We start from the raw sequence: 24,554 nt of genomic DNA, 5'->3' as shown, positions 1-24,554 counted from the left end.
ACTTGGTGTATCGAGAACCAGCAAACTCAACCAATTCTCAAGGGAAAAAGCGATCAATAGATGCTAACCCTGAAATGACCCCTGTATTGGAATTACTAAAGATTTTAATGTGGCTTTTAGAACTAGACTCCATGAGGTAGGTTGAACAGCCTTGAAATAAATGGAATTATAGACATTCACGACAGTGAAATAGAAACTACAAAAAAGAACTAAATGAACATTTTATAAGTGAAGCATACAGTATCGGAAAAATTATAAACATCATGGGTGTGTTTAATAGCAAGATGGGGATAACAGAGAAAATAGTCATTGAATTTGAGAACAGAGCAATAAAAATTATTCAATTTGAAGAACAGAGGAAAAAAAAGATTGAAAACACATGAACAGAGCTTCAGAGACTGTGGGACAATAATAAAAGATCTAACATTTCTATCATTGAAATCCCTGAATAAGGGGAGTAAGAGATAGATACAAGAAAAAAACATTAAATAAAAAATGATGGCTGAAGATGTCCCACATGTAAGTGAAGAAAACCATAAATGAACAGATTCAAGAGGTCAGTGAGTCCCAAAGAGGATAAGCTCAAAGAAAACTATGCCTAAACGTAATCTAATCAAACTTCTGCAAATAAAAGATAAAGAAAAGGCTTTAAAGCAGTCAGATCGAAACTACATGTACACAAAAGAGAGCAACAGTTCAAGTAACTGTGGACGTTTCATCAGCAACCTTTGGGGCCAGAAGACACCGAAAACGTCTCTTGTGGAAGAAAATAAACCATAGACTCAGAATTCCATACCTAGCAAAAAAAAAAAAAAAATCCTTTGGAAGGCTAAGAGAATTCTTAACCAGCAGACATCTCTAAAAGAAAGGGTAAACGAAGTTCTGGCTGAAGGTATCAGCTCTGAACTGATACCAGAGGCAACTTGGGAACTTCAGGAATAGACAAAAGGCAACAGAAGTGAGAGATATCTGGGAAAATATAATAGACGATTTTTCTCCCCTTAAGATCTTTAAAATATATGATTGTTCAAAGGAAAAAATATAATATTATTTGGGAGTGTTCAATGTATGTACATGTATACATATGTCAGCTATAATATCAAGGTTTTTAAGCCTTCTATATTTTATTTGAAAGTGTAAAATATTAACTTAAGTAGAAAGGTAGGTATATAATAATCTCTAGACCAATCACAGAAAAATAATATAAAAATATATGCCAAAAGGCCAACAGATAAACTAAAATGAAATAGATTAAAACAATCCAAAAGAAGGCAACAAGAAAGAAAAGAGAAATTTAAAAAGGAGGTTACAAAGAAATAATGATACAGTAGACCTAAATCCAATTACATCAATCATTATATTAAATGTAAAAGGTCTAAACATAGATCTTAAGGACAGAGATTGTCAGACTCTCACAATGCCATCTATAAGAAACATGATTCAGCATCTATATAATCATACTCTGAAAATTCTCCAGGATGTTTATTGCCCAGTTATTTTCCATTTAATATTTATCAAAAGTTCCATTGGGAAAAAAGTCATGTGAAGTGTGATTTTTTTTTTGATAGGCTTACTCTTCCTCTTTAGATATTCCAAAAATGATCCTTGGATCAAGTGCAGTCATCAGGGAACCTAGTATCTAGATCATATCCTGTTCTTATCTCTCCCCACCTCCCACCAGGGTTATTTTTACTGAATTACTAACAACCTGTATTGAAGAACTTTATAAGAATTATCTCTTGCAGCACATCTTTATATATTTCAGGAGTTTATTCTTGAGTTTGTATATATTACATCATATGGTCCTATTCAGGAAGACACCAGGGAGAACCATCCTTTAGCAAGTTTCTTATTTTCTCATTGACATAAGTACTCGGTAACTCATTGGTTTTCTTATTTTCCATTGGCTGCTAGGAAACTCCAGGCATCTCTCTATAATGTTAATAAGGATTCTTACAACAAAAGACCTAGGGCACCTAGGTGGCTATGTCAGTTAAGTGTCCAACTCTTGATTTAGGCTTTGGTCATGATCTCATGATTCATGGGATTGAGCCCTGCATAGGGCTTTGTGCTGATAGCATGGAGCCTGCTTGAGATTCTCTCTCTCCCTCTCTCTCTCTCAAAACAAATAAACTTAAAAAAATTAAAAAAAAAATAGCTCCCACTCCCCCAAATTATTCCCTGCTTAAAAAAATCCAATAGTCACATAAGTTTGTGAAACAGGGCTAAAGAAAGTGACATTGGTTTCTTTATTATGTGATCTCATGCAATCTTCACAATTGCCTTGGAGGTTGGTACTATCATTATGCCAGTTTTATAGATGATGAGAAAACTGGGTCCTCAGAGACTACTTGCCCAAGGTTAGCTAGTAGTGGTGTTAGGATTGGAACATAGGCTGTTTGACTTCAATATGCTCTCTTAAGACCATAGACAAGTCATAAAATACTTGGCACCAAGGACGTGTGCATCCCTATGACATGGGCAGCTAATGGGCTGGCCTTAATGGCTAGCTTCACAAGCAGATGGAGTTCTGTAGGGTCAGGTGGGTGTGATCCAGCTCAAAGAATCAAGGAATCCTGCTACCCATACCACAATGCTTACCTAAGCCCATCTGCCTGGGAGTGGTCCTGTTCATGTCAGTTTTACTGAAAGCTCCTCCTGTAACCCACAAACCTCACAGTGGTACCTGCTCTTCACCCTGACTTCTGGTTCCCACTTTCCTCTCTTAGAAGCCTACTCTCTATGGATCAATTTGACAGGGCTAGGGAAGGGGGTTTCATGGACTTCAAATATACCATGGAGGTAAATGCTTATTGGTCAGCTGTGTACTGATGGGCATGGAGGGAGGTAGAACCAGATGGAGGTTTGTTTGTTTTTTGCTAAATTTCCTGAGTAATGTATCCTAATTCTTAAACTCCCCTGTAACAGACATCCAAAATTTTTCCATGCTTCAAGGTGGGTGGAATGGACTTCCTTATACCTTGATCTTGGGCTTGACCATGAGACTTGCCTTGGCCAATGGGATGTTAGTGGATCTGACAAGACAAGAAACTTGAAATGGGGCTTGAAATGGAAAATGCCCTTTGAACACTGGTGATCTGTACTCATGGTCCTGTAGCTGCCTTCTTCATAGACCCCCCCCCACCCCCCGGAATAAATATCATCAGACCTAGAGACTGAAGTCTTCCTGCCCATCTGTATTAGTTTTCTATTGCTGCATAACCATTTACTACAAACTTGGTGGCTTAACACAACCCCCCTCCCTTTATTATCTCACAGTTTCTGTAGGTCAAGAGTCTGGACACAGCATAACTGAGCCTTCTGCTCAGGATTTCATCAGGCTGAAATCAAGGTGTCAGCAAGGGCTGTGATCTCATCAGAAGGCTCAACTGTGGAAGAATCTATTCCCAAACCCATTTAGAGTGTTGGTAGAATTCAGTTCCTTGGGTAGGACTGAAGTCTCCACTTTTTTGCTGGCTGTTGCATAGATTATTCTCAGCTCCCGAAGGGTGCCCTAATCTCCTAGCAATAGCCTTCTCATGACATAGCAGCTGACTTCTTAAAAACCACAGGAGAACCTCACTCCAGTCTGCTGTGATGGAGCCTTGTGTAATGTAATGTAATCACAAGAGTGACTGTATTCCCACCTTTGCCAGACAGTGTAACCATGTTGAGGTTGTGACCATCCCACCATATTCACAGACCCCTCCCACACTCAAGAACATGTATACCAGGTGGCCTGGTATACCAGGTATACATCTTGGGGCCATCCTACAGGTGGTCTGCCTACCATACTTTAACCCAAGCCTAGATTAGCCAAACCAGAGAAACCATGGGTGACCTACAAACCTGGTTAAGTGAGAATTCATATTTGTTGTAAGCCAGAGCTTTCATGTGGCTTATTATGCAGCATTACTCTGGCAACAACTGACTGATACACTCCAAAACGCATTGTCCTCCTAGTTCACGCAATGTCCTATCTGCACTTAGGGAGCAGCCTGCTATGATGGACAGGACACTGGGACGAGTCATGGGTTTGAATCTCTACTCCTCCACCTTGTGGTTGGGGGCCTGGAACCAGCTGCCTCACTTCTCTGGGTCCATTTCCTCATCTGTATACGAGGGCCTGCAATGCTTGCCATATGCAGATGTTGGGAGCGTTAACTAAAACAATGGATGGGGATCACCTGGCACATAGTAGGAAGCATACATGCTAGGGTCTATTCTGTCTAAAGCTCATATTTCTATCCAACATGCTCTTGTCTTCCAAGAATGAATGTGGTACGAATTCTGGGAGAGGTCACTGCAGTACTGATATCTGTGGACTATCTGATGGTATCTCCTCATCAGATGATGGCAGTGACCTATAGGGCTCTCTGCCCCTGAGCCAGACTGTGGAAGACAGCCATGCTTGGTCTCTATGGGGTAGAGACCATCGGCATCCACCCTCAGACAAGGCCCCTCCTCCACGTCTCTGGCGCTCCAATATTGGAACGTGACACTGAAGTCTTCTTTTTTAAAAAAAAAATTTTTTTTAACGTTTATTTATTTTTGAGACAGAGACAGACAGAGCATGAACAGGGGAGGGGCAGAGAGAGAGGGAGACACAGAATCGGAAGCAGGCTCCAGGCTCCGAGCCGTCAGCCCAGAGCCCGACGCGGGGCTCGAACTCGCGGACCGCGAGATCGCGACCTGAGCTGAAGTCGGATGCTTAACCGACTGAGCCACCCAGGCGCCCCAAGGAAGTCTTCTTTTGAAGATCTCAGTCCCTATCAGTAACTAGCCGTGTGAGAGCGGGCAAGTGACTCTAACTTTCTGACTCTTGGCTTCCTTTCCTATATATTGATGGTGAAATTACCACCTCACAATGTTGTTATGCGCATAAGACAAAAAGTGCACGCATGGGCACATTGCAGGAGCCTCGTAGTGTTGCCTTTCCCTCAGAGAAGAGACCATCTTTGTGGTTCTTTTAGTGTCACTCCCTGCCCAGCCTCACCTCCCACGGCAGGGCCCACCATGGCAGGGAGCATAGAGCAGGTCCTTAAAGAGATGCTTGCTTTCACATCAGTTTTTCTCACTTGGTCCTCATGAAATTCCCTTGCATAGGTGGGTGTGGCAGCCCCAAGTGCTGTTCCCGATAGCCCAGCCTCCCATCTCCCAGGCACAAGATGGATTATGTTTCCTTTGAAGGTCAGTGTGGCCATATGAATTGCTTTGGCCAATGGAACCTGAGCAGAAATGTCCCACACCAGCCACTTCAGGTGGATGCTTTAAGAACCAGTGTACAATTTACATCTCTCTTTCCTTCTGGTACCAGCGGCCAGCAGTGCTCAAGATGATGCCCATTCTCTATCAAGATGACCATGGTGGGCCGCAGTCACAAATATGAGCAAGAAAAACATTAAACCTTTCGTGTTTTAAGCCAGGAGATTTGAAGTTGTTGGTTATTGTTTTCCAGCCTGATATAATGGGACAGACTTTATTCTCATTTGAAGGATTGGGGGAAGTGGCTTTTCTACAGTCACACAGAGGGTACCTGGGACCAAATACAAGGCTTGACATGAGGGAGCATTTTGATTCTTTCCAGGGGAGAGAGCAGAGGTGCCTGGAGCCCTGAACGTACCCTCCCTGGTGCCTCTGAGAAGTGAGTCCCTGATCCTTGCAACAGGTATTTACATCATTAGAGCCAGGAGAATGAATTCTCTGCTCAGAGAAAGTCAGTGGCAATCTGGGGAAGGGAAGGAGTGGGGTTCTAGAAACTGTGCTCTCAGGAGGACCAGGTATTCATAGACTCAACTCCACAACAGATGAAATTATACAGAAGCCTCATCTCTCTGTCCTGTGTGTCCCTCCCCATCTCGGGGCTCTTGTGTCTTCTTTCCTTCACTAGTAAATTTTACTCCAGGAAAGATTGTGAAACTTATTCATATGAGATGTGCATGAGCAATGAAACCAGAAAAAGAGGCTACTATGTTACAAAGCATTATGGTGGCAAAAGCTGACTGATACACTCTTCCATCCAATAGCCATTCTTCCTTTTTCCTTTAGACAGAAACCTGGTTTCATTCTGGGCAGTAGTGTGCCTGGGCAGAAGATTAAATTTCTCAGCTTTCCTTGGTCTGTAAACAAAGATTGTTGGATGGGACTCTTAGGAAAGCTCCCTTAGAGGGGGTCAGAGAGCTCTCTGAGGGCCCCCAAGGGCAGATCTGTGTCTGGGAGCAGCTTGGCCTCACTCAGCACCCAGCACTGAGTGTTGCTTTCTCGGCACTGGTAGCGGACAGCTCTGAGCCATCGGGGCACTCTCTGGGCCACCTTCCAGAAGAGCTACTGGCTCAGTTTATTGTCAGAGTAACCTAGAAGATTCTTAGGGACTATCTAGGCTGCTTTTTAAAGAATATATAGAAATAGGGTCTGAGAAGGGAAGAAAATTATCTCAGGACCCACATAGAGTCACATGCGAAGCTAAGAGCAGAACTTGACCAGTTCTTCATTCTCCCCCATGTCTTCCTGACTTACTGAACACTAAGCGGGGGAGGGAAGATCCAATCTCCTGTAGTCCTAACCTGGAACACTTGGCTGGGTTAGATGGGCTCAGGTCCATAAAACACCTTACCGATCCTCCATATACAATATCTCCCAGCAACCCCTTCATTTCGCCCCCCTCCTGTGCAGATCATCCCAGTAAACCCATACACTGGAATGACACAGGTAACCCAATTTAGAGCCAGGGGAACATATGTGGAGTAGAAGCTGCTGTTCCTTGCCCAGATCCCTTTCACTGAGCCAGTGCCCCTGTACCCTAACGGACGTGTTGTCGCTGCTATGGGTGCATCCTTGCACCTTTCTCTGGAGAACTGCCCCCAGCCCACAGGACGCACTTGGGCCAGAGTTGTTTGGGTACATTAGCCTTTACCCACATATCCACATACCCACATTCCCCAAGAACAGCCAGCAGCCAATGAATGACAGTTTAGCACAAGAGGCCAGTCTTCTAGTCTCAAGATGAGACTAGCTCTGTGCTACTCGTGCTCGAGAGTCCCTGGCACTGTCAGGTTGAAACTAGACTCCGGTTAAAAGCTCCATCTGCTTAGCTCCCTCCCTGTCCTGTGTTGCTTCCTTCACTCGTTTATGCATTTCTCTTGAGGGCTCCCCCTCCATAAATCCACCTGCCCATGAATCCCTATATCAGGTTCTGCTCCTTAAGGAAACATGGAAGCTTCTGAGCTCTCTCCTACCTTCCAAATTCTATGTCCTAGGAAAGGGACACTGAGGGCTCTAAGCTTAGCAGCAGGAAGTCTGTCCTGGTGAAGAGAACTGAAATTTCATCAGAGAGATGCTGAAACAACAGCATTCCATTGGTCAAATACTGATTAAGCATCCACTACCTGTCTAACAGCTGCTTGGCATTGAGGGGCCCGGTGGCCCTATTCTGACCCTCTAAATTAGGTCAAAGAGCTTCTCAGTCACCCCTCGGTCCCTTTTAGGGCAGCTGCCTAATGACAGTCAATTAAGGACACAGAACCTTGGAAATGCTTTAATTTCTTTTAATGTATAACAGTTACGCCTGAGTTACAGAGGAAGCGCTCACAAGCAGGTAGTTAAAGCAAATGCCAGTTTCTCTTTCTAATCTACTACTCCATATAGCTGAATAAATTATGGTGCGATTATATTTAAACACACACCCTTGCACCCACAAGCCCACTCACACGCCCCACTCACACTCTCATGCACACATACTCACTTCCACATGGAGGCATATGGCTGTGAGTCAAACACGAAAGCAACCGAGTTGCAATTACTAGGAAGAAGGAATGATCTAGAGTGCTATGTGGATACGTCCCAGGTGGGGGATTGGCCGTGTTAGAGCTGACAGAAAGAGTCCCCAGTACACAGCTGCCTCTGAGCATTTCAAGATGGCGGCCGGAGTACCCCCATTTTGGTCTCGGTTCGGTGCCTTTGCAGGAGAGAGCGGACAACCTCAAGAAGCATCTAGTAGTGAAGGGAACATCGGGAGCTGGGCGAGAACATCAACCTGAGAGAGGCCCCAGAGAATGTCTTTTTCGGGCAATCATGGAATTTCACCAAGTTCCAGGATCCAAATCTCAGCATGCTTCACCAGCCCCATCTGAAACAACGTTGGATCTCCGTGGAGTCGGGGCCAAGTCTCGGACCTGCTCTGCTCTCAAGCCATAGTCAGATTGGAAATCTGACCTTCTCATTTGTCTTCTGGGCAAACCCCCCTCTTCATCCTTCTTTCCTTCTGTCTCATTCCTCTATCTCTCTTCTTCATGTTCTTCTGGCAAAAGAATGGCAAAGGTAAATCAAGTAAAAAACAAGAGTATGAAGCATAGCTTGGTTCTTACACATCACTTCTTTCTTTTTTCATAGCAAGAGAGAAACAGCAAATGAAAAAAACAAAGCAATAAAAATGAAAGAACCCAACAGAGCCTGGAATGTGTAATTTGAAACACACAATATGCAAATATATCCCTACAGATGGTCTCTGCCCACTAGCACAACACACACTGTGGGGGTTTTCTTTCCTTTTTTAGTATATATATATATATATTTATATAAAAGTCGACTTCCTATAAACGAACAGCACATCACCACATTTCCAACTAATGTACAATGCGCTCAGAAGAGGGACCTCCCCCCCCATAGGTAGGACCAACAGCTACTTGTGGTAAGTTGGAGGAAACATCTCTTATTTGGCTATGGATTCTATTTACAGGAATGGATGGGGATTGCTTCTGGGCTGACCTGGCCACGGGGATTCAGGCCTTCTTTCTTAGGCTGTGGTCAACCCTCAAGAGTTTGAAGCCTTGTACCTCTTGTCCCACATCATCTCTCCGGTGAGGTTGTAAGCTGCCAGCCCAAGATGGAGTTTTATGGACTGAGTTGGCTAGACACATTAATACACAGGATTTTAGGGAAATTTTGCCAGGTGGTGGTGGGGCTCCAGGGAGAATAAGTCCCATTTTCTACCAAGATGGTGGCTTGGGAGAACTCCAGAGAAATTGGACATAAAGAGAAATCACTTGGTTTATTCCCATTTCATCACGGTGGGGGGGGGGGGAGATTTGAGATTGGTCCTAGCATGGGAATGTCACCTCCTGGGAGTGAGGCTGGGTGGTTTTGATGTCACCTGCCTGAGAGCTCTGCTTCTGGGTATGTAAGGGGACTCAAGATGATTTCTGAGCCAGGCCTCCAAGGGGGAGGACTGACCATTCAAGGAATGTGGATGAAGACTGTGGTTGACCTTAAGAGCTGCTTCCTGGCTGTGATGGTTACAAACACGGGGACTGGGTCACCAAGGGACAACACAGTCTTCCTTTCTGTCCAGAGCTTGAAGAACCAAAAGTCTCCCGCAGTAGATGCCCCAGTTGAAAACTGGGCTGATCTCCATGGGCCACACATGTCCAGGTATCTGCTGCTACCAAAGAGTCTGTTTGTCTCCGTGTATCCATAGGTTCCTCTAAACCAGAGATACGAGCCACCCTGGCCGTGGTCCAGGACAGGCTTGATGTTACCAAGTCTAAAGACGAGAAAACAGGTGAGCATTTGTCACAGAAGCGGCATCCACGCAGGAAAGTGTCCTAGCATCTTGCCAGCCCAGTTCCCCAGGAGGGAGGTACTCGGGTTCAGTGAATCCCAAAGCAGCAGCCCTTCCCTCCGGGAATGTCTTGTTGGCTGAGAGCAAGCGGCATGGGTTGAGCAAAGAGGTGGCCTCATGTGCCCAGCTGTCACAAGTGCCTCTAACCTAGCAGCACTTGATAAAGGTGATCCAAGTATAGATGATAACAATGGTGACGGTGGAGACGAATATAATTTTGATAAATAGGTGAAGGTAGTAAAAAGTTCCAAGGGAGGCAAAGTGAGGGGCTTGAACCATTCTCCAAAGATTTCAACTTTTAAAGAGAAGGGATATGAAGAAGCCACTGGCGTGGCCAAGGAAGGCGCCTTTCCCCTAGTCTCTGGAACCTTGGGCATCCCCCACCTGTCTAGGAGCGGTGGCCTGAACACTGGCCACATCTGCCCCCACCTAGTTGTGCTGGATGAGTAGACAGGGCCCTCTCGACCTAGAGTGGATCAACACTGAAAGGTGCCACTGTCAGTGGGCCAATGACATGCCCCCTCCACTGTCCCCCCCCCCGCCCCCCGCCACCAAATGTTAAGGGGAGTCTGTGGTTTTTCCTGTGGACAAGCAGTCCCTGCTGGTCCCATAACCCTCCTCCAGAGCTCCAAGGGAAGCCCTCTGCTCCCCAGCAGCTTAAAGGGCAGATGAAGGTGCCCTTACCAGAGGGTCAGGCATGGAGGGGACAGGCTCAGGTCTCCAAGGGAGGCTCTGTGAGAAATTGCAGCTCCAGGGGTCGTGGGCTTGAAGGCACAGCACTAAAGCCTCTGGCAACAAAGGGCTGCTGTCCACAAGCATAGGAACCCCAGCTAAGCAACGCCCTTCTGAGCCTGCCCTCTGCCCTCTGCCTCTCGACACACGACTTGCTCCCTTCCCCCTCCCGCCTGATTCAGAGAATGGGAAACTGAAGAGCCCGTGGGCTCCCTAGGCCCTGCACGGGGTGAGAAAGGCTGGAACCCGGACTTCCGTCTAGGAGCCTGCTGCCTTGGGGTGCCTGGGTTGGGTCTTTGGCTGCTGGCCGCCCACTGCTGATGAGCCCCTCTCCCTGGGTAAGCCTCTGCCTGGTCCTTCTGGAGCCCCTACCTGGGCTAGATTCCCACCCCCTACACCCAGCAGAGGTGTGTGGGGAGGGTCCTGAAGTCCTCAGAATTCCTGGGTGATTCCCCTGGGAAGACCCCAGGACTAGGGTCCCCTCTCTGCTGGCGTCCCAGCATCCAGAGGAGGAATGGGCTGTGGCTCGGGCCCTGGGCCAGAGATCCACCTGGGAGGAGAGGGCTGGCTCCCAGCACTTCCAGCTGGGAGGGACCCTGTGAGCTCCACCCCCACCTCTGGCCGGGGTACTCACTGGAGTCGGGTCCAAAGGGCTCCAGCACCTCATCCCAGATACCATCCTCCTTTGGGTGCCCAGGTTGCTCTATTCAGGGTGAGCTTCCACCTCTGTGCCTGAGATAGCACAGAGGCCACGACAGGATTTGACTGGGGGAATGGTTGCAGGCTGACAGAAACCCTCCTGGAGAGAGAGTGGAGGGGCAGACTCCAAGGGGGTTGCTCTGGGTTCCTAAACATAGGTGAATGGTAGACTGGCTGCACATCTCCAGAGGGCTGGCTATGAGAAGGGAATGGGCTCCTTTCCTGGCCTCCTGAGACCCCAGGGTAATGAAAGGGCTGAGGCTGGGAGGCTCAGGGATCAGTAAGGATTGGGCTGGGACTTGGTCTGGGGCAAGTCGCCCCAGGGTCCCTAGTAGGCCTGGCCAGTTTCCACAGGCAGGAGTCCCAGCACAGCAGAATGTTCCCCAAGCTTCATGCGACGCTGTGTGGAGAGGCTCACGTTTTTGGCCAGGTAATCAACAGCAGCTGGAAAAAAAAAGAGAAGCTCCTAGAAATTAAGGTCCTTTTGCCTATTCTTCCATCTGCCCCATATCCATCATCCATCCATCCATCCATCCACACTTCTGTCCATCTATCCACCTGTTCTTCCAACCAACCATCCATCCATCCATCCATCCATCCAACCACACTTCTGTCCATCTATCCACCTGTTCTTCCATCCATCCATCCATCCATCCATCCATCCATCATCCATCCTTCCATCCATCCACCCATCCACCCTTCTGTCCATCTATCCACCTGTTCTTCCATCCATCCATCCATCTATCCATCCATCCATCCATCCATCCATCCATCCACCCTTCTGTCCATCTATCCACCTGTTCTTCCATCCATCCATCCATCCATCCATCCATCCATCCTTCTATCATCCACCCATCTACCCTTCTGTCCATCTATCCACCTGTTTTTCCATCCATCCTTCCATCCATCCATCCACCCACCCTTCTGTCCATCTATCCACCTGTTCTTCCATCCATCCATCCATCCATCCATCCATCCATCCACCCATCCATCCATCTGTCCACCCTTCTGTCCATCTATACACCTGCTCATCCATCCATCCATCCATCCATCCATCCATCCATCCATCCATCCTTCTGTCCATCTATCCACCTGTTCTTCCATCCATCCATCTATCCATCCATCCATCCATCCATCCATCCTTCTATCATCCACCCATCTACCCTTCTGTCCATCTATCCACCTGTTTTTCCATCCATCCTTCCATCCATCCATCCATCCATCCATCCATCCATCCATTCATCCATTCACCCATCCATCCATCTGTCCACCCTTCTGTCCATCTATCCACCTGTTCTTCCATCCATCCATCATCCATCCATCCATCCAACCATCCATCCATCTGTCCACCTTTCTGTCCATTTATCCACCTTTTCATCCATCCATCCATCCATCCATCCATCCATCCATCCATCCATCCTTCTGTCCATCTATCCACCTGTTCTTCCATCCATCCATCCATCCATCCATCCATCCATCCATCCATTCAGCCTTCTGTCCATCTATCCACCTGTCCATCCATCCATCCATCCATCCATCCATCCATCCATCCATCTGTTCAGCCTTCTGTCCATCTATCCATCTATCCACCTGTCCATCCATCCATCCATCCATCCATCCATCCATCCATCCATTCTTCCATCTATCCTTCCATCCATCCACCCATCCACCCTTCTGTCCATCTATCCACCTGTTTTTCCATCCATCCATCCATCCATCCATCCATCCATCCATCCATTCTTCCATCAATCCTTCCATCATCCACCCATCCACCCTTCTGTCCATCTATCCACCTGTTTTTCCATCCATCCATCCATCCTTCCATCCATCCATCCATCCATCCACCCACCCTTCTGTCCATCTATCCACCTGTTCTTCCATCCATCCATCCATCCATCCATCCATCCACCCATCCATCCATCTGTCCACCCTTCTGTCCATCTATACACCTGCTCATCCATCCATCCATCCATCCATCCATCCATCCATCCATCCTTCTGTCCATCTATCCACCTGTTCTTCCATCCATCCATCCATCCATCCATCCATCCATCCATCCATCCTTCTACCCATCCATCCATCTCTTCATGAAGCTCATTCTCTTACCTCCTCTCTAACCATTAAGCAAATATTTACTTAACACTTTTATTTGCCCAGTTCTCTCACAGGTTCTGTAGGAAAGTACAAAAGATTCCACATTGTTGAGAGAAGAATTAGTTCCCTTTCCAATACACCTGTACATATGCCTGCTATGGGGGATGTCCGGTGAATCCCACGGAGCCTGGGTAGTAATGAGGAAAAGATCCTTCTTTTTTCTCTGGAGCCTGAGCCCAGCTCATGGGTGAGACACAGCAACATCCCTTACATCCCTTACTCAAAGTTGAGCCAAGAGATCCATGCAGAACAAGAAGCCAGAACCTTGATATGCTGGCATCTGAGACCTTTAGCCTTGAAGTTCTAGCCACCCAGAGGGATGAGTGTCAGAGGGGGTGTGCTTGTGTGTGTGTGTGAACAGCGGAAACAACGATCTCTGCATATTAACAGGCACTAACATGAATGTTCACCCATGAACAATGCTCACGCATGTACATGTGGACAGATGTGGATGAGCTGTATGTACCTGTGTGAGTAGAGCAGGGGGAATGCCCACGCATGCCCAGGTAACCGTGTCCAGGTGAGTTGCACCTAAGCCAGGTACACGTGTCAGTGTACGTGTGTGCACAGGCGTGACTGCTAGGTCTGTGTGTGCACGCGTTCTGTCTCGACGCTGCTGTGTCCGCCTGAGGCTACAGCAGAGATCAGCTCTGACCAAATGATGTGACTGGCATGGGACCGAGGCCTCTTGAGGCACAGAGATGCTACCTCCCAACCTGGAATCCATGGCCGAGGCCAAGGCGAGAGGAAATGTAACGACTACTGCCCTGGACTCACGAGGCCTGACCCGATACTCTCCTTGTCACCTGCCCGCTGAGGGGCCCTATAGTGCTCCACATGCCTCCCCAAAGTCGAGGGTCCCTGCCTACGGCAGGTGGGTAGAGCCAGGTGTGGGCACAGCCAGAGACAAGGCCCAGGGAGGTGAGTTGGAAAGTATCAATAACTGAGACCATATTCTTTAGGGGTTCAAATCCTGCACCTGCCAACTTTTAGTGTGTGATCTGGGGCGTACCAACCATCTCACCTATACAAGCCTCAGTTTCCTTGTCTGTAAAGATGGGGATAACGACAGCGCCTTGGTGGAAGAATTGTGGGGAGAAAGTGAGAAAATGCATACAAAGAGGTTAGCACTGTGCCTGGTACATGGTGAGCTCAGAGGCCTTGGGCTCTCACAGGACTGGGATTTAGGGAGCAGGTGTGACCTTTGATAGAGGCAAGAAGGAAAGGAACAGTGAATGGGGCAATCTGGAGTCCCAACTATCTCCGGTGCATGTGGCTTTGGGCAAATCATGTTGCCTCTCCAGGCCTGTCTCGCGGTCTGTAAAATGGGGGGAGCAGATCCCAGCCTCCTCAAGGGCTGTTATGAAGATCAATTGAGATGATGTGCTTTGAGATGCTGGGCACAGAAGGCTCAGGGACTGTACCGATTCCTAAAGGATATGCAAATGTCCTGGGGTTTCTGGAGTGTCTGGGCTCTGTGTTCCTTAGCTTCCAGGCTCTAGGGCCTGAACTGAGGCCCTGGGTGCTGTCCCTGACATCACTCAGCCTCCAGGCTCCCAGCTGGTAACACAGAAGGGGTGGTAGCCTGTCTTACCCCTCACTCCACGGTGGGGGCGAGGGGCAGGTGGAAGAAACTTCAATCTCTGGATCTCTGGCCTCAGGGGCAGCCTGCAACTCAGGCATCTCGTCTCTGCTCCTTGGAGCAAGTCTTATCTGGGCCCCAGGGCCTGACTGACCTTGAGGAAGCTCGTCTGTAGAGCCACAGCAGGAAGAGGGGGAGGAGCTACAGGAAGAGAGGGAGGAGCTACCCACCGACCGAGCTCATTCTCTGCCCACCGTGCTCTATGCCCCTCACGCATGCGCGATCTCGCTTAATGCTCACCACTGCCAGGCTGCTAGTTCCGCTGTCCCATTTTACAGGCGGTGGAGCCAAGGCCCTGCCCTAAGAGACTGTGTAACTGAGAAGGTCACATGGCCCTCAGGCTGTGGACCCAGGTGGTCTGTTGCCAGCTCTGAGCCACCCCCACGCGCTTCGCCCGCAGCGTCCTGGGTGTGTGCGCTTTAGAGGGTACGGAGCACTCGACACCCCAAATCCTGCGTGGGCCCCAGTTTCGACTCCAGGAAGTGTGGGTGGCTTCCCAGGGCACACGGCCGAGTCAGGCGACCTCTCCTGACTCACCGAACGCCTCTGCCTGTTCCCCCTTATTCCACCTGATGTCACACTCTGTGCCAGCCGGTGCGGCTGTCCCCGGGGGGTGGGGTGGGAAGGCCCGGCTCTGGAGAACAGTCAGAACAACAATGCTCGATCCCTCACATACGGAACGCTTACCACGGGGCGAGGCGGACACGGTGTCCTTTAATTTCTCACCAGCCCCATGGTTTAGGCACAGCTGTTCCCATTTTACAAAGGTGGAGACTGAGGCACAGAAAGATTGCTGACTCACGGTCAGGCACGGCATGTGAGACGGAGGAACCCGAATTTGTCCTGCTTGTGCCTCTGGTCACTCTGTGTCCTCCTTTTTCGCCTCTCCTGGCTGCCAGCCAGGGTTCAGCCCACAGGACTTTCCCCAGGCCCTGCCAAGGTGGGCGATTTGACCCCAAGAAGCCCAACTTTACTCATGACCAGCCAACTTCAAGGGCACCCTCCGTGCGCAGAGCCCGCCTCTCCCTGGGGTCGAGCGAGGGGCCGGCGAGGGCAGGGCTGTGACATTTCTCATTACAGCCTCTGTCAGCGGCCCTCCCTGTCCCTCTGTCTCTCCGCGTCCCCTCTCCTCTGCCTTGTGCCCGCGCCTGGGCTCTAAACGTCTCAAATTAGATTAATCGGGAGTTGGCAGGAGATGCCAACCAGTAAACAAATCTCAGCCGTCAGCGCCTCGTCAGCCCGCGGCCCCAGAGGAGGACCCTTCTAGACACAAATTCTTATTAGACTTGTCAGATCTATTAAAATTCTTTTCACACTTCTGCGTCCTATCAGCCCCATCATTAGTACGGCCCTGGCCTCTGGGAACACCAGGGCCATATTAATCTGCCGTGTGCCCCGTCCCTGCCCCCTGCCCCCACCCCCTCCAGGGACAGGAGAGACAGACAGATGGACAGATAATGGCTGGGAACGAGAAAAAGTGTGGAGGTGTCCCTGGGAAGACAAGAGGCCCAGGGAGAGGAGTGGACTCTCTGGCTGAAGAGTTTAGCCACGTGCACCCTCCACGCACACCTACACCTGCAAGGGAGGCTCTCTGAGGTCAGGGCCGTAGGTGTGGCGGTGTTCGCATCGATGCCGGATCTCAGGCAAATACCCTCTCTGGGATCCATTTCCTCGCCTGTCTGCACGCCATACAAAGCAGCCGTGAGTGCCAGACCCCATAGTAGATGCTCACTAAAGGGTTATCTATCCTTCCTTTACACGCGTCTATTTTGCGTAATTATACCTCGAAGCCAGGCACATATAAAGTCACGAACGTGAATCTACACAAAGGCGGGTCGAGGGGTGGTGTCACTACTGATAACACAAGTTTGCAGTCTGGCCAAAAGAGAACCGGGTTGGAAGTTCAGGGGACCTGGAGTTCGCCATTCACCTACTGTGTGACCTTGGGAAAGTCCTTGGCTCTTGCGTCTATAGCCTGAGGACACATAACACCTACTCTGGGTAGGGTTTTGAACACGGCAGGAAATGAATACGCGATCTGCCCAGTGCCTGGTGGGCTAAACTCCTGCATGGGACAGATGTGAGCAGGTGACAGGTGGACCTGGGCATACACAGGGGCTGTTTGGGACGTGCACACTCTTGCACGTGGACTGGGAGCCCCGCCATAGGCGTATTCAGTCACCCGTAAACACGGGGCAGGCGGTCAGTGGGAACACGACGGGTCCCTGTCCCTGACTGTCCCAGAATGTCAAAGGTGAGGAAGACGGCACAATGGAAAAACGTTGGGGGTCTAATCCCTGGACTCCCATTTCCCGGATGGCAAAACTGAGTCTCAGAGAGGCAGGGTGACTTGGTGGCAGACTTAGTGATGGTGGGGCCAACACTCCCTCAGGCCCCTCCCAGCCCAGACCTGGAATCTTGGTGGGGTGGGGTGGGGTCTGCCCTGGGATTCCCTCTGGGTAGGGTTGGAAAATACGGCTCGGGAGGATCTGGGGTTGGGAGGGGAGGGGGGCAGGGGCTGGAGCTAGATGGGGCGAGTGGGGAGAGTGGAGGGGAGGGGAAATCGCTCTGGCCGGCCTCTTCCCTTCTCGCCTCCTGGGCCCTTTCCCTTTTGATCCCCCCTCCCCGGTGGCCCCCATGCTGACTCTGGGGTTAATTTTATTTCCGACTTGGGCAGGCCCCCTGCAGCAGGGCACGGGGCTCCGGGGGTGACTAACGCCTGCCCCAGGCCGGGGCTGCTGCCTCCGCGGAGCGGCTCTAAACTCTTTATCAAGAGCATGTGTGTCCGCTCTGCCTGGGAACGCGGGCCGGGGCCGGGGCTCGCCTCGGGCCCCTCTGGAAACACTCGCACGCATGTGCGCGCCCCGCTCTTCGCCGTCCCTGCGCACGGGTTCCACCCCCTCTCGCACTCCCTCCTCGTGCACACAAACCCACACGGGCGCAGCTGCACACGCAGGCCACACGCGTACCCGCCCGGATGCACAGGGACACACAGCCACACCTTAGCGTGCACGCACCCGTGTTTACACACTGCACACACAGCGTACATGTCCGTGCTCCAAATATATACACACCCATGGACACATTCAAGCCTCCGTGCACGTCTGGATGCACACGCGTTGCACGCACGGATAACCACACACCCCTGCACACTCTCGCACATGTCTATACACGTGCACACCTGTTTGGTGCACATGCCATGAGGTGACACAGCATCACATGTGCAAATACACAGACAGACATGTGGACGCTCGGTCACATGGACACACCTGAATGTGCACTGAAACCCATGTGTGCGTCTTACGGACACACATACCTACGTGACCAAATGTGTGCACCTGTGCACTCACACGCAAAGTCACATGCACACCGAGCGGACACAATATGCTCACTGAAAGTCAGATATGCGAGGGGCGCCTGGTGGCTCGGTTGGTTGGGCGTCCGACTTCAGCTCAGGTCACGATCTCACGGTCCGTGAGTTCGAGCCCCGCGTCGGGCTCTGTGCTGACAGCTCAGAGCCTGGAGCCTGCTTCAGATTCTGTGTCTCCTTCTCTCTCTGCCCCTCCCCTGCTCATGCTCTGTCTCTCTCACTCTCAAAAATGAATAAATGTTAAAAAAAATTTTTTTTAAAGAAAAATAAACATTAAACAATTTTTATTTAAAAAGCAGGGGGGGGCGCCTGGGTGGCGCAGTCGGTTAAGCGTCCGACTTCAGCCAGGTCACGATCTCACGGTCCGTGAGTTCGAGCCCCGCGTCAGGCTCTGGGCTGATGGCTCGGAGCCTGGAGCCTGTTTCCGATTCTGTGTCTCCCTCTCTCTCTGCCCCTCCCCCGTTCATGCTCTGTCTCTCTCTGTCTCAAAAATAAATAAAAAACGTTGAAAAAAAAAAAAGCAGGGGGGCGCCTGGGTGCTTAGTCGGTTAAGCACCTGGCTTCTGCTCAGGTCATGATCTCACAGCTCGTGAGTTCGAGCCCCACATCGGGCTCTGTGCTGACAGCTTGGAGCCTGGAGCCTGCTTTGGATTCTGTGTCTCCTTCTCTATCTGCCCTGCCCCGACTTGCTCTCTTTCTCTCTCTCTCTATCTCAAAAAATAAACATTAAAAGTTGAGCCATCGGGGCGCCTCAGTGGCTCAGTGGGCTGAGAGTCCAACTTCAACTTAGGTCATGATCTCACAGTTCGTGGGTTCGAGCCCCGCGTCGGGCTCCGTGCTGACCGCTCAGAGCCTGGAGCCTGTTTCGGATTCTGTGTCTCCCTCTCTCTCTGACCCTCCCCCGTTCATGCTCTGTCTCTCTCTGTCTCAAAAATAAACATTAAAAAAAATTTAAAAAAAATTCAGATATGCGAATAGTCACGTATACATACACTCACACATTCACACACACAAACGCACATCTACACACAAAAAGATGCCTGCACGAACACACGTATGCTGAAATACATGATACACACACGCACACATCACACGTATCTATGAGGCGTGTTTTCACGCTCACACGCATACATACATGCACATACACATATCGAACACACACGTACGTGGGGCAGGGGCCCTGAACACAGCCAGGAGGTGGAGACGGGCACAGCTGGCCCTCATTTAGCTGTGGAGGCCAAGGCCGTGTGGGGAGGAAGCAGAGGTCAGTGAGGCCGGGCGGGGGTGCCCTCGGGCTGGGACCTCAGCCTCTCACCACACGCCCTTCTGATTAGTTTGACACCAGCAGGTGAGGCCTTGGCCGGGAGGGGGGCAGGAGGGGAGCCCGGTGACCTCGGCTCTCTGTCCTCTCCGCTTGCCCTGCCACTGCCCCATCTGGCAGCTGGGGGCGGCGACCGGGCCTGCCTTCTGCAGCCTTCGGTCCGAAGGTCTGGTGCCCACCGCCTCCGGGCAAGATGCCGGCGGGGGGGACGGTGGCTGGGGCGGGCATGTGAGACCAGCTCCGAGTAGGGGGGCAGTCGGGGCTGAGGACGGGGTGGGGGGTACAGGAGACAGATCAAAATACAGCTGTCCCCCCTACCCAGGGGGCAGAAAGGGGCAGGGTCTCTAGCATCACACCAGCTTCGTGTGGCCATCGAGCCCCTGAAATGTGGCCACAGGCAACTGAGGGACCGAATTTTCCACCGTAATTTAATTTGATCTAACGTAAACGTTAAAACTGCAATGTGATTTAGCCTCGTGGTTGGGAAACTTTATAGCATACTTGGAACAATCTGCTTCTCCGTTGTGATTTTATGAAATTTAAAGACAGACCAAACAGTTTTCCAATGAAAACTTGGTGTCTGAATTCACACGGGCTGGATTTCAAAGACGCAGCGTGAAGAAAAAGAACGTGAAACATCCCATTCATAACTCTGTACGGCTTATGTGGCAAAATGGTCATCACTTCAGATGTGCTGGGTCAGACAAAATATGCCGAGAGGAACAGCCGCGCTCGTTTCTTCTGACGTTTTAATCTGCGGCTACTGGGAAATTTTAAACGCCACGTGTGGCTCCTATTAACGTTTCTACGGGGGGACACTGCTCGAAGGCCACGAAAGTCGCGTGAGTGCAGGGGCCTGGCTCAGCGTCACCTGAGGACAACGGTCCATCCCGTCCGGACCTCAATTTCCTCGCCCGTGGAATGGGCGCCCCCACCCCAACACCACCTTGCAGCTCTCTGCAAATAAACAGAACGGCCTCGGAGCGGGGCAGGGAGGGGGAAGAGGAGGTCTAGGGCGCCGGGCACTCACTCTGGCCGTACTGGCCGTACTGGTAGCCAGCCACGGGGTCCACGCTGTAGCCGGTGGTGCTGTAGGTGGGCGGGCAGTAGGACTGGGAGGTGGGCAGGCTGTCTCCCGGCTTGATAGAGTCGGCCCGCTGGCTGCAGCTGGCCGAGATGGAGGTGGCCGAGTCCAGACCGCCGTGCAGCGGGGAGATGGAGAAGTCGGCCTGCGGCTGCGGTGGCACGGCGCTGGGGTTGCTCAGAATGCTCATCACCTGCAGGGAGAGACCATCAGTGCGGCCCGAGCAGCAGGCGTGGCGGGTGGGGGGGTTGCTCGGAGGACGGACCCCGCAGACGCGTGTGTCTGTGTGGGGGGGGGGGGCGGGGGGGGGGGACGATGCCAGGCGGGCCCCAGACAGGCCTTTGCTCCCTTAAGATCCCCGCAAGGCACCAAGATCTTCAGTTTACTCGGTCTGCTTGCCCTTGTGGGTAAGACGGTTGGTGATTTCTCCTGGTTAGGTTCTGACCTACGGGATCTCCCCTGGCTGAGAGCTCCAGGCAGCTGGGCAGGGCTTCGTTTGCCTCTGGGATATCCCCATGGCCTGGCTCTAAGGGACACCTTGTGCCTGTCCGATGAATGAATGAATGAATGAACGAACGAACGAATGAACGAACGAATGAATGAACGAACTAGCTATGTCTCTCCCATCCGACGGGGGCTTCCCTCGGACGGGAAAGTGCGCATCCCATCAGATGGGGATGCCCCCATCTTCTGACACAAAGGTTAGAGAAGGACTCTGGGTCTGTCCGGCTTCCCCATGGCAGGCCTGCTATGCTCCTGACTTGGAGACCCTTGGAGATCCTACGACACCAACACCCATGGCCAATGCTTCCAGATAGCGTCGCAGGCAACCTTCTTTGATTCTGGTAGCTCTCAGCTGTCTGTGACCATCCCCCCTTCCCTGCTTGGCCCATACAGCAAACGGGAAGTCACCATCGGTGCTGGCAACCCAGACAGGCAGGGGTGAGGCTCATCTCTGTAAACTCAGCTTAAAGAACTTGGTGCTGGCTCCCTGGTGTGTCCACTTACTCATTCAACAAACATGCATGGATGGTGACTGCGGCCCCAGGATTTCAGAGGAGGAAGAGCCATGGTCCCTGTCCTCGGCAGGAGAGTGTCTGGGGCTGGTGGGGGGAGGCAGCTGAGAGCACAGCATCTCTGCTATGACGTGGTGAGGGGCATGACAGAGGCAGCTCTCAGGGGGCTCTGGGAGCCCAGGGGAGGGGACTCAGCCAGTGTGGTAGTCCAGGAAAGCTTCTGGGGGAGGTGACAGTGGCTGTCCGGCTCTCCAGGAGAGAAGAGTGGGGAAAGGCAGGGCAGACAGCTGGGTGGGGGCATGGGGGCACGGGTGTCCCGCTCAGTCCAGGGAGACGATGGCAAGGCAGGTCCTTGTGAGCTGACCTGCAGGGCCCAGGCCCCTGGTGGTGACACCCCTTATAGGAATGAGGCCGCCGGGCCAGGAGGGGAGCCTTGCTGGTGGAGGGTGGCAGGGGGGATAAGGTGGGGTCTGTGTGCAGAGGGCTTTGCACCCGCCCAGCACTCCAGAATCAGGACCCCGGCTCCCCTAAGCCTCGTCTTCCCTTTCTCCTTCTTTTCCTTCCTCCTGGCATGAACTCAGGTGACCCTCCCAATCCAGAGCCCTGCAGAGATGTGTAAGGCGAGCTATGAGGCCCCTTCCCCAGACGAAGTAACCGAGGCCTTCAAAAGCCTGTGGCTTCTTCAGACCTCATGGCAACTCTTTGGAGAGCAGCTCGGAGTCCAGAGGCCAGAACCCACCCGCCCGACAGGGTCAGGACTGTCAAGGATGAGAGTGGGCGTCTGACCTCTTCAGAGATAGGTCCTCACCCCAGGGGCTGGCAGCCTCTGGTGGGGGCGAGTGGGGCTGGGGTCCCAGGGGCTAGGGCATGAGCACAGCCTCTCCGTGACCCTTCCCTCCATGCTCCCAACACAATCCCCTCACCCTGGGCTCACTCTCCTCAGTCTTTTCGCTGCCCACCCCCTGAGCCCGAGTCAAGGGCACTGGGCCTCGGGGGCGGGTCTTGGCCTTCTCCGCAGCCGGCAGGGCTCAGATGGGACTTAATGGTTCATCAGCCCCATCGACCTGGCGAACACACGGGGACGGGAGCGGGAGAAGGGGGGAGTCTAGGCGGGTGCCCGTGGACTCTCCCAAACTCACCCTCTTTCAGGGGAGGGTCCACATAGGGTACAGGGGTGATGGCAAGAGGGACCCCGTGAAGGGGGTGGTGTGTGAGGACAGCTGACACCATTGGACCGTGTTTGTTGCTTTCTGACTGTGGAGACAGGTTCTCCAGGGTCAAGGAGGTTGTGGATCGCAGGGCATCTGGGACCCGCCAGGGAATTAGGAGACCCGATTCTCTTCAGGTTGCCTATCAGGTTCCCACTCGAGACCTTACCTTCCATCTAAGAAAATTAGGAAACTCGCCACCCATCCCATCGCCCCCATATAAACATTAGCCTCGCTATCCCTTCCAAGGAGGCCTGGACTCCGAGAATAGACTCAGGGGCTCAGGGAAAACACACAGGCCTCGTTTCCCTTCCTTCAGGAGGATAATTGTAGGGGGCGGGGAGACTCTCGGGAGGGTTTGTCAGCTCTGGTGAGACCCCGGTTTAATCCTCCCCTCCCGCACACCACCAAGATGCCAAGCTCACAAGAGACAATGGACTGGGGGAGGGGAGGGCTGGGCGAGGGGAGGAATGGGGGAGGGGAGGGAAAGGGGGAGGGGTTAGGAAGAGGACAGGCATGTTTTGGGATGGGCCGGGAGCCACGCACACAGACAGTACTCATCCTGCAAGACAGAGACCGGCAGAGAACTACCACGAGTCTGACCACAGCACTCAAGAATTATCAGTGGCTCCCCATTACCTCCCAGATAAACAGGACAAAGTCTTCTTGTGATCAGACCGCTGCCTGCCTGTCCCAGCTTCTCCCCCTCTTCCTGCCTGACACGTCATATCCCCGATACACCAAATAATCCGGTGTCTCCCAAAGACATCCGCCGTTCATTCATTTATTCATTCAGCAAACATCACAGAGTGCTACCAGGTGCCAGGCCGCAAAGAGGGCTGGGCTGTGAGCTCTTTGAGGACAGGATAGAACCATGGCTCATCTACCTTTGCAGCCCCAGCACCTACATTGTGCCTGCTACATACTAGAAAAACCCTGTTGAATTCATGGATATCACTTAACAAATACTTAGTGAGCCAGACACTGAGCTGGGACCCGAGCATCAGCGACTCAATGCCCTCCTGGGGCCACCAGTCTAATGAAGGAGACAGACAACAAATTATATAAACTCCTGATACCGAGAAGTGCTATAGAGGAAAAATAAAGGGGGGATGTGGAATAGGCAGGCAAGACCTCCCCAAAGAGGTGATATCCAGCAAGACCTAAAAGGGCCAGCCATGGGAGGGTATAGCAGAAGAGCCTTCCGGGCAGACCAGTCAGCAAGTGCAAAGGCCCTGAGGTGGGAACACACCCAGCAGGTTTAAGAAAGAGCAAGGAGGTCAATGCTGAGTGAAATCCCGAGAGTTGCAAGGCCTCCTGGGGCCTCTGTCAGAAAGGGCTTGCGTGGTGCCCAGTGGCTTGGGAGGCCTTGGACCCTGGGCCATTAACAGACAGCTCAGAATCAGCTCAGGCCCAGGGAGATTTTCCCGTAATGGGATTTGTTCAATGGGATTTGCCCTGGAACATCAAATCAAATCCACATCTGGGATAGGTGTGAATAGGGATGTGCTTACTCTCTCCCAGAGTCCTTGGCGGCCCCTCTCCATTTCCTCTAACCCCCTGACTCTAGGCATGGCAGTTTCCAAGCTATTATCTCCCCTATTTTGCGGATGGGGAAACTGAGGCACAGAGAGGCGAAATCACAGAGATCACACAGCCAGTAAGTGGCAGCGCTGTGATTTGAACCCGGGTCTCCCTGCCCTCTAGCTGTG

The 24,554-nt window shown here is 51.5% G+C and overlaps 1 protein-coding gene across 4 annotated transcripts in view; it reads right to left on the bottom strand.

Moving 5' to 3' along the window:
* Positions 1 to 7,528: 7,528 nt before the first annotated feature.
* PAX7 (paired box 7) overlaps positions 7,529 to 24,554 on the bottom strand; it is a 100,676-nt gene continuing 83,650 nt past the window's right edge. For 3 of the 4 annotated variants that reach the window (XM_042996647.1, XM_042996648.1, XM_042996649.1), the window contains 2 exons: positions 20,565 to 20,811; positions 7,529 to 11,491 (listed from right to left, as the gene is read on the bottom strand). In XM_042996647.1, coding sequence (XP_042852581.1) covers positions 11,376 to 11,491; positions 20,565 to 20,811 — 363 coding nt within the window. In that variant the 3' untranslated portion in view covers positions 7,529 to 11,375. Of the gene's footprint in view, positions 11,492 to 20,564; positions 20,831 to 24,554 lie in introns of all 4 variants that reach the window. The other variant, XM_042996646.1, reaches the window with a different exon arrangement.

Source organism: Panthera tigris, chromosome C1 (genome assembly GCF_018350195.1).
Source record: "Panthera tigris isolate Pti1 chromosome C1, P.tigris_Pti1_mat1.1, whole genome shotgun sequence".
NCBI lineage: Eukaryota > Metazoa > Chordata > Mammalia > Carnivora > Felidae > Panthera > Panthera tigris.
Note: the sequence above shows the minus strand (reverse complement) of the source record. Positions and strands in the feature narration are given on the sequence as shown.